Source organism: Adiantum capillus-veneris, chromosome 11, assembly GCF_014529385.1.
Source record: "Adiantum capillus-veneris isolate H3 chromosome 11, ASM1452938v2, whole genome shotgun sequence".
In the NCBI taxonomy this organism is placed as follows: Eukaryota; Viridiplantae; Streptophyta; class Polypodiopsida; order Polypodiales; family Pteridaceae; genus Adiantum; species Adiantum capillus-veneris.
This window is the reverse complement of record NC_140941.1, coordinates 95,366,109-95,376,288: the sequence shown is the minus strand read 5'-3', so window position 1 is coordinate 95,376,288 and position 10,180 is coordinate 95,366,109. Positions and strand designations below refer to the sequence as shown.

General features: G+C 39.3%; 2 protein-coding genes across 2 annotated transcripts; both read right to left on the bottom strand.

Moving 5' to 3' along the window:
* Positions 1-395: 395 nt before the first annotated feature.
* Positions 396-2,689, bottom strand: LOC147447684 (auxin-induced protein PCNT115-like). The gene is made up of 5 exons (XM_086524384.1): positions 2,282-2,689; positions 1,866-2,069; positions 1,516-1,688; positions 1,293-1,395; positions 396-1,205 (listed from the first exon to the last, which is right to left on the bottom strand). Exons 1-5 carry the CDS (start codon positions 2,627-2,629, stop codon positions 861-863), a joined length of 1,173 nt encoding a protein of 390 aa, XP_086380510.1. The 5' UTR covers positions 2,630-2,689; the 3' UTR covers positions 396-860.
* A 6,621-nt stretch (positions 2,690-9,310) lies between these two features.
* On the bottom strand, positions 9,311-9,883 carry LOC147447683 (uncharacterized). Its single transcript, XM_086524382.1, has 2 exons — positions 9,474-9,883; positions 9,311-9,395 (listed from the first exon to the last, which is right to left on the bottom strand). The coding sequence occupies exons 1-2, from the start codon at positions 9,881-9,883 to the stop codon at positions 9,311-9,313; spliced, it is 495 nt and encodes a 164-aa protein (XP_086380508.1).
* Positions 9,884-10,180: the final 297 nt, after the last annotated feature.

Here is a 10,180-nt window from a genome sequence, read left to right as displayed (position 1 = left end):
AGTAGAATCTAGCCAACAAACTTCAAGGTAAATGCACAATTTATGGCATCTGGACCAATGCCATTGCTTCATAACTCTACCCTTCTTGGCATACATTGAAATCCATACCATTCATGCGATGACATCCTAGAAGTAGCTCATTGAGATCTTCTTATGCTATACTTAATACTCTTGTATGTTGTTAGTAGTACATGTATTATTCGTTAAGGCGTATGCTATGCCGATACATCCATTTAGCTAATTCACACACTCAAATGAAAATCTTCTAAACTTCACAATCTTCATAAAGGACTTAGAAGAGCACAGAGACACTAGATCCAATCCATAATGACATAGATTGAGCACTATATTAACAAAAGTAGTTACCTCTCGAAAGATGCTCTATAGTTGTAACCATTGAAAAAAACTAACTCCTTAATCATAAAGTGATTACATTTGTAAAGAAACCCTCAAGAGTCCCCTAAAAATGACCCAATACCTACATTATTCTTTGTATTGTAGGAGTTTATGTAGGTGTTACACCCTAGATTGAATGAGCCACCCCTTGACATGCTATCATTCATTGTGCGTTGTTCTATGCAATGTATGTAGTATTGGAGGTATAGAGATACATTGATGCCAGTTCAGACAGTGGTAATACTGACAGGAAGTCTATACGGTGATTTCTTATTGTTGTTTAGAGTGATGATGTTACTTGGGAGTAGCAAGAAGCACCCATTAGTTGTTTAGTTGAGCAGAGAGACGAAGTATTGAGGAGTTGTTGCGATGGCATGTCACGTAGCTTGGCTTCACAAGCTTTTAGTAACTAGAACTTGGATGCTTCCATAGCTGCATCAACTAGAGACATGCAAACAAAAAATTCAAGGAGCTGTCCATGCAGACAACGGAGTATCAGCATTGAGGTAAGACAACTTTAGATTTGCATCATCATAACGCTCTCCAGCAATAGCGTCCCTGTGAAACAAAGACACAATCCCTTCCAACTCTGCTTTGCTCAGCTTCACATGAAGGGCACCCACATTTTCCTCAAAGTTTTTGACCTGAGTCGTGCCGGGAATGGGTACAACATCATCCCCTTGGTGATGAACCCAAGCAAGTGCAAGCTGTCCAGGCGTGCACCCTTTTCTTGAAGCCAACTCTTGTAACGCTTGAAACAAAATCTCATTCTTTTCAAGATTTACTCCCCGGAACCTCGGCTGCGCAATCTACACTTTCAAGTACCATACACAAGTCAATGCAAAGACTACTCAGCATATCAGCATTCCCCAAGCTTATCCAACAGCACGACATACCTTGCGAAAATCTGTTTCTGTTGTGCTTTCTAGGATTTTCGCGCCGGCGGAAAAGAACCCTCGGCCAAAAGGGCTGAACACAACTATTCCAATCCCGAGTTCCCTGCAACGTGATCAATGGAGCTGTATGACATTTTCCTTCTTTCATGTTGGCCCATTTCCCATGTTGACAACCACACATACACTTGAGTGTGAAGAGTAGATGAAAAGAAACAAGGATCACCTGCAGGTGGGTATCATGTCGTTTTCGACATCACGAGTCCACAAAGACCATTCCAGCTGGACTGCACTAATGGGATGAATTGCACGGGCCCGTCGTATGGTTGATGCTGAAGCCTCGGATAGACCTAGATACTTCACCTTTCCTTCCTCCACTAGCTTCTTCATTTCCCCCACCTGTAGAGCACATAAAGCTCATGACGAGACTCTGCAATTCATGCAGAAAAACTTCGATTGCTTGCATAGTTGCCTAAAAAACATGCCTACGGCTGCATTTTGTATGCTGGCATAATTTCAATGCTCATACTGCCCATATCGAGTACACCTTGGCAGCTTGTATGGAGGTAACCTCACCGTGAGTTCAATCGGAACCTTGGTGTCAACACGATGTTGGTAGTACAAGTCAATGTAATCCACATCAAGCCTCTTAAGGCTAGCTTCGCAAGCTGCACGCACATAGGCAGGATCTCCATTGATGATGAGCCTGCCAGTATCCTCATCAAGCTTGGCACCAAACTTTGTGGCAAGCTGGACTTTATGCCTTATTCCCTTGAGAGCCTGGACACATACAATAAATGGATTTGATTACATGTGCAGACAGACCATGTTTGCAATGAGGTACATTGGGAGTGGGTAATTACTGGCAAGTGCGCGCGCATGCACATACAGATGACAATGGTTTGATGAAGTGTGCATCATCAACAAATGCATACAAACACTGGCTTATTCAATGATGAGAAAACAATGCTGCTATGTCGCAGAATATGTACCTTGCCGAGGAGGATCTCGTTGGTGAAGGGGCCATAGACGTCAGAGGTGTCGAGAAAGGTGATGCCAGAGTGGACTGCGTGGCGAATGAGGGCGATCATGTCGGCCTCGGGCTTGGGGGGGCCCATAGGAGTGGGACATACCCATGCATCCAAGCCCCTGAGCGGAAACTTGGAGGCCCTGCGACCCCAAATGAACCGACTTAACAGCAGGTGGAGCCATATAAACAGCAGGTGAAGAAATTCCGTGGGAAGGACGAGCTCGCAGGCGTCGAGGTCGACGTAGTGAGAGTGATGAGAGGAGAAGTTTGAAGGTCCCCAGGTAGCCGGAGAGTCGAGTCGCCGTGACATCAGATCTCAAACTTGTAGATAGCATTGAACTCCCATCAAAAGTCCCTTATAGTCTACCACACTGTTGGGGAAAGTCTTTACTTGGTTGGCCTAAGGGCTTTTTATCAAATGAGCACCCGGACTCGACCACGTTGCATAATCGCAACCCTCAACAAGCAAAGAACATAAGACGGTTGCAATGCCGATCATGATGCAACAACATCACGATAAATAAAGTAGCTCTTTTGACACACGATATAACAGAGCTTTTTAGCAAGGATGAGAATTGCCTTTCATGTACTTAATATAGGCCCCCTATGATCATGCTTCGACAATTACTTGTGAGGCTCTTGCAATCAAATAGCAAGTGTGGTACGCTCTTTCTTCTGATCACATACATTTGCGACAACCAGTACACGTGCAACATTATCATTCAACACCAAGCTATGGGTTGTTGATTGCCAGATATGACCAACATTGTTGTGGCGTTGGATTGTTCTAACAAGATGTGAATGAATGTCCTCTCTCCAAATGCAATCACCCAAGCTTAAGGAAGCTCTTAGCAATTTTAATCAAACGAGATGGCCCATGGAATTTTTCCAAATGTGATCACCTATTCTTGTAGCTTGAAGGCCCATGTCCTTAAGTAAGACCTTCATGTGGGCAAAGTAATTCATGCTGACATTGCTAGTCACGGGTCGTTAAAGAGACATGTTGTGCTTGGCAATGCTTTGGTCGATATGTATGCCATCTATGGTGGCCTTAAAAAAGCGTGTAAAGTTCTTGATGAGATATCTCTTTGAAATGTAGTCGATTAGAACATGCTGATTGTAGCATATGCCCAACATGGCTATGGCAATGAAGCTCTTGAATTTTGATTGTAGAATATTCCCAAAATGGATGTGGTCTATATTTTCTCAAAGCCTATGATCATGGAGTACATACAGATAGCAATACCTAGCTGTCACCTCAGTATTTCTAGCCATAGCAGAGGGTTGAGGGTGGTGTGTAATTGAGGTGAAATCCCACCTATAAAAGATATAGCTATTGATCCAGATGAGCAATCGTATCATTTATGTTGGAATTTTAACTACTGGGTATAGTTGTTTTTTTTTTAATGTGGTTTAATCTTTGGAACTTATTGTACCTCTTTTGTCATATTGAATTGCAGTGAAATGCACGCCGATAAAAAGTGACGAAATGGACTAGGCGGCAAGGCACCACTTTCGTTTCTTGTAAATTTTGGAGAGTCACTATGCCAACTCTCCACCATACTTCCGTATGGCACTCACATAGACCATGCACCATTTGCTTTTTTTCATTTTAAAAACTTTCTTGATGCAAAAAGTTTAACGAGTGCTCTTCTTTTTCCTTCATAGCCCCTCAAAGGCAAGAATTTTTTGGTGAAACTAGTTCAAGTGAAGGCATTCCTCATAACGTTAGTACTATGTCTTGATGGACAAATTACGTGTGTGTTTACAAAAAAAATGACGTTTTGATTTCACCATTGTTTCACAAAATCTTCTTTGTTTATTTTGATTCAAATTTCCCTTTTTAAAGAAAAACTTATCAAGAAACTCAAAGTGTCATGTTGACACATTAACTACTAGTACTACTATTTACACATTTACACCAAATCACACATCTATATTATCTATTATGGAGAAGTAGATTTAGACATGCCACACAGCTCGAAAAGAAGGCACCATCATGCACAAAGGGAGGCCAACCTATAGCAAGGGAGTTGAAGAGCCTCCAGTAGGAGGTGAATACGTCCAGTGGCTGGGACTCTGGTGGTTGAGAGAGAGAGAGAGAGAGAGAGAGAGAGAGAGATTCTAGTGACAATGCCACATCTTTCACCTTTTGCTTGCCTAAGTTGAAAGATGGAGGAGCTGCAAGATTTTGGACTCTCATTTGACTCTCTCTTCATGCTTGCAAATTTAGTACGTACTTCTATTTGCACACTCATTTGACTCTCTCTTCATGCTCGCAAATTTAGTATGTACTTCTATTTGCATACTTTTTTAGGAAGTATTGCCCCTTCTTGCATCATCTTGCATGCGTGATCACATTCAGAGATAGATGATCTCTCTCTCTCTCTCTCTCTCTCTCTCTCTCTCTCTCTCTCTCTCTCTCTCTCTCTCAAAAACCTCTACAATCGGCATGGTCCTCTATAGGAAAATGGTTTTGCTTTAAAAAATCAATGGTAATGCAAAAGTGTGTGTAACTCCAACTATGGAAGACAAAAAAGATCCATTTTTGAGTTAAGCTACATAGCTATTGCTAACGCTGGAAATGTTTCCATGTGTTGATCCCATCTTTGCTCATCATCAAACGCACTTTGTTTCACCCCTTGGGGGTGCACCCGGTAAGAAACTATTAATATAATGTGCATTCAAAGGGTATTAAAGAATACCTTTACTTACATGCTTAACACTAGAATGGTAACAGGACACTTTTATGTCCTTGGACACTTTTGTGTCCTGTTAAGTGACCATTTTGCTTGAATTATTTGAAGAGTATGAAAATGAATTTCTAGGTGCTATATATCCACAAAGTTGCCTTATGAGCTGAAAAAAACTTAGCATTTTTTTTTAGTATCGATTTCACCATTAACCTTACTCTTGCACAACATTTTTGAACCTAAATTGTGTGAAAACATGGGTCCTGTTTTTGTTTTTTTTTCAATTTTTGGAAACTATACCACTCTAAACTTCATGTTTGTGAGGTTTAGATGGCTAGAGGTTAGGCCTTTATAGTTCTCAACATGTTTTGATGCTTGTAGGGAGAGCTAAGTATTAAAATTGAAAGTTATGACCAATTTACAAGAATTGCATAATCCTGTTTTTTTGGCCAAAATTAGCACTTTTATGATTTTTTTGGTGTCTTTCTTGATATCCAAATTCAATTTTGATTGTGTAAGTGTAATGTATAACATAAAGCTAATCTTCCTTGAGTTTTGGGGGACTTGATATGCTATACAGCATAGTATATGATGATGGTTGAGTTTTTTGATTGCTGAAGAATACGATACATTTTAGAGTAGCAAGTATAACTTTCTCAATATTGCTAGTTTCTTAGGCCAATTGTGTGTATTTTGTAGGTAGTGACCATATCTAATCATAGACTACAAACTTGGCTAGATATTGAGTAGTTTCTATGGGTTTCTAGAGGTCATAATGCTAAACCCAGTTTTTTCATGTTTGTTGTATTATCACTTTATCATTGCCCCCAAGGTTCCAATTGTAAGAGATCCATTATCCTTTTGACATGCTCCATGGCTCTTTTTGAATCCACAGGCCCAAAGGAAACTAAGAAAACATGTATATAGTATCTGTATTGAGCGTGACTATAGAAACTTTGATGATAGGTCCGTAGAATGGCAAAAATGCAACTTTTTTGTACCTTTTGTTTTTGCCCAAAAAAAAAGTAGTGAGGTAAAAGCAACCATATGTTTTGGTCACCAACCCATTGAAGTTAACGAGCCATTTTATCTCATGTCCTACAAAAATATCCACTCTTATTTATATGCAATCAACCGTAAGAAATTGCTGTTTTGGGCAAAATGCACTGGTCCATCAACTTTGCAGGCTTGTAGTGACCAAGGGATGAGAAAAATTACAAGTTTCTCATTTTTTCCATATGTAGTAGTTATTGAACTATAAGCTCATGAAAGGATTTTTCAAAATGACTACATCTACTATGGTTTTGGAATTTTTTCCCAAAACCCTGAAAGGACGCTTTTATGTCCTGTTAGGTTACCATTCTAGTGTTAAGGTACTAAAATGACCTTCAAAAACATATGTGTTTTTCTCTAAAATCAGTAAGAGTCCCTTCTATTAATATAATCATGTTAAAATTTAAAATATTTGGCAATTAAAAAACCCATTCATTTGAACTCACGTGGTAACTTACATGTCTAAGAGGTGAACGCCCCGAGTTTCACCCTAGCCATGCACACACATATATTGAGGGAAGGTCAGAAGGAAGCAATTATTGTGATGGGGAATGTGGAGTCCAAGATCTTGGTTGTTTTTGTGTAGCGTAGTAGGGGTATGCACACAAGGGGGAGAGAGAGAGAGAGAGAGAGAGAGAGAGAGAGAGAGAGAGAGAGTGTTGACAACAGATTCTCCAACAACTCACTCCTTCCTAGTGGAGGAGAATGTCAGCGCCATAGCCTTACAAATAGAGCAAAGAGAAGGTGGGTGGAGGTAATAGAAATTGTAATATGCATCCATAGGGGTGGCCACCATTTGATGGTGTTCACTAAAATCATGGTACATCCATGAACTTACGAAGACATTCTATAGCTAAAAATAGCCATCAATACCTAAGTGGATCTGTTGCTTGCATAATTGGCACACATTAGAAAAGAAATTGACTTCTTGACCACTACACATTTTGGCACAAACAGCAAACATAATCATGAGCAAGGGGTAGAGAATGTTATGGCTTCAATGATGGCTATAAGGGTTTGAAGTTGCAAGGTAGAGCGGTCCATGTAGCCGTAGCTTGGGCCAGGTTGGTGGCTAATTTCAAAATCATTATCATGGGCAATGATGGGCTCGACAATGAATCACTTGAACAAGAGCTACATGCTTCAATTTTTGGCCAATGAGCAAGAAGACAATGGAGTATGCATCAAGCTCTAAATGATCAATGGGGATGGTCATGCATATGATGATGGGACCCATTGAACCCTTGAGAAGATGCAAGAGAGCCAGTGCAAGTGGCCTCTTTCATGTAGAAGAGGTTCTTAATGGAGAGTTTTAGCCTTCACGTCCTCAACTCGTAATATGGGAAGGGGTGCTTCCACTTATCGAGCGGCAAAAGGCAAGCAAGGGGTTTGAAGCGAGCGATGGAATTCGATCAAGAACATGAAGATCCTCTCCAACATTTATCCCCACCATGCATGTAGTAAAGTCTATAAAGACAAGTCCTACAACCCACTTGACAGTTCTTCCTTCATGATGGTAATCATGATCCATATCGGCATGCAAACAAAAAAGCTCATGCAACTTTCCATAAGCTTCATTCTTTGTTCTTTCTCAAAGTCTCTACCCATCTCAATGTAGTCTCCGACGCAACATCCAAAAATCGAAGAAACACATGTCACCTTATGAGGCTCTATTTTGGAAGTTCCACCATGAATGTATGTCACCACCTCTTTTGAAAGGCTTATGTCACTTGCAAATTATTCAGATTACAATACAATTATGTGTATGTGTAACCAACACCTATTTATGTAACCACCTCTTTAACAAGACTTGTGTCTTGCAAATTATCCATATCAAGATTTCACATATTATGATATTACCTTATGTGAACCAAAATATTGACAAACAAAAGAATTTTAAACACAACTTACCACATCTATCCTCCTCTTGAATCTTTTGTAAACTTTCTGCAGCCTTACCTTTCTCATTGTTCTCTACATGAATACGAAAAGAAAATCAATAAATTTCATAATGGAAACCAATAGCACATCACCATAAATACATATGTTTGCTAGCTATCAATTAAAAACAAATCTATTAAAGAGCTATTTGTAGCGCGCTTAGATCCTCTTTTTGTAGACCCTTTTTACACTTCAAGAGTCAAACCCATGGCTTTCTTAGTGGCATGTAAATTATACAACTTCATTTCTTCCTCCAAACAACAGCCAAGAGGAAAATATATCCACAAGGATAATTTTCTACTTCCCATTCACTCAATCCATGCATGGTGATGGGATACATACAAAGAGAAGAATTGCCCACTTTACACCATGCTTTGCAAGCAAAGGGTATTTCAAGAAGAAACTTTTTAGACACAAGGTATTTGAAGTACCTAAGAGAAGTGTACATCACTCCATAAGAAAATGAGATTTGCACAAACACCAAAAATACAATAAAGATATTTTGACAAAATTACCTGAAAACAATTCTTTGACGTGCCTTTTCAAGATCCATAGACTTGCTCTCCTTTGGATCTCCATGGAGAGCACTGCCTTTGTAGACTTGATATCTCTCTTTGCGTCCCTACTTCTTAAAACCTGAAACATATGGTTGTGAGCTTCCAACTTCACTCCTTCCAAATACTTTCGCAATGCAGGATCATTAGGCATTATTAGTGGTTCCTCCATACTCTCAAGCAAAGACTCCAACAAAGATGATGCCATGTTTTCAGCCTTATCCAAAAATATTTCTCTCGTCAACCAAATGTAAAAAAGAACATTGAACCATGTAAAGCTTAAGAACAAAATAGAGTACTCTTACACAATCACTAGTCTACCAAAATTATGAAATGCAATTACCCTTTAAAATCAGCTTCTCTTGAAGGTATTACATATTGCTCCCTTGTGATTCTAGAAGCCTCTAGTAGCTTTAGAAATCTCATTCTCTTTTCAGCTTGTATCTATGTTGTTGCAAGCATTCTAAGCTTCACCAATGTGATATAAGAATCTTTATTCTCGAATTGAAGATTAAACAAATTTTTCTTCCATTGCTCACCCAATTTGGGATGCAAACAAAGAAAAATTTGTGCCATGTATTCTATTACCATGTAACTAATAACAAGCAAAAGTAAATCTTGCCAATCTAATGATAAAAGTTGACATACCTTGCCAATCCTATTTGAGATTCGCTTCTGAATCTTTGACTTCTCCTTTCTTCTCCCACTTGTCACTAGTTCTGTCTCCTCTACCTTCAAAGAATCAATATACTACTTTGCATCACTCTCACAAATATTGCTAGTGTTTATAAGCACATCTCTAAGCAATGGTTTGATTACTCTGTGCTCATTCAACCTAAAGAGAAATCAAAGAGAAATTAAGAAAAGATATTTATAATCAACTCAAAAGAGAATTCAAAAAAGATAAACTTACACATTCATTTGTTGTAGACAAGCAAGAAGTGTTGTCTCAGGAACCTTTCTGGGATCTATGAGAGTGCACATCACCCTTACATGCCTTTTTTTGTCCTCTTTAAAGAGTTTGGTTATGACCTCCATCCAAGCTTTTGTATGATCATTCCCTTCCCATGCATAGAACATTTTCTTTGACATAAACTTGAGTTCTTTTTTAGATGAGACTTCTTTCTCAAACTCTATATCCACTTTAAGCCACATTGGATCCCACATAGACCTTACATCATCTGTGACATAGGTTTCTTCTCCATTACAAAGGTGAGTAGAGACTATAAATGTTCCTTTCTCTGGCATATAATCGTCACTTGAGAATGCAGTTTTCAGTGATGTGACATCTTTTCGAAGGCCCCTCACTTTTGCATAAGGCATAAACTTACAAAGGGGTATACAAGGACATTTTTCTGTTGCCAATACCCTGTAGCGATCAATAACATCACCACCAACAGCTAACTATATATCACTTGATACAAGTACATTTTTTCCATCATCGTCATCATCTTCTATGGTTCCAAGAGTCTCCTCTCCAGGTAATTCTTTCTCCAAAGATGAAGAGGGATTAATGTTGACCGCTCTCGCTTCACTTGTAGTGACTTGCCTCTTTTTAACATTTTTGTTAGGACTCTGTGCGGTTTTTGAAGGCTTAGTGGTTTTATGCTTACCACTTCT

What these genes read in the sequence shown, in the direction of transcription:
- LOC147447684 (XM_086524384.1), bottom strand. Translation starts at nt 2,629, where the DNA reads ATGTCACGGCGACTCGACTCTCCGGCTACCTGGGGACCTTCAAACTTC. An exon ending in ACGAGATCCTCCTCGGCAAG is followed by an intron (nt 2,070 to 2,281) that starts GTACATATTCTG and finishes GTATGTGTCCAG; the next exon opens with GCTCTCAAGGGAATAAGGCA. An exon ending in AGGTTCCGATTGAACTCACG is followed by an intron (nt 1,689 to 1,865) that starts GTGAGGTTACCT and finishes TGTGCTCTACAG; the next exon opens with GTGGGGGAAATGAAGAAGCT.
- LOC147447683 (XM_086524382.1), bottom strand. Translation starts at nt 9,883, where the DNA reads ATGCCTTATGCAAAAGTGAGGGGCCTTCGAAAAGATGTCACATCACTG. An exon ending in TGTCTACAACAAATGAATGT is followed by an intron (nt 9,396 to 9,473) that starts GTAAGTTTATCT and finishes ATTTCTCTTTAG; the next exon opens with GTTGAATGAGCACAGAGTAA.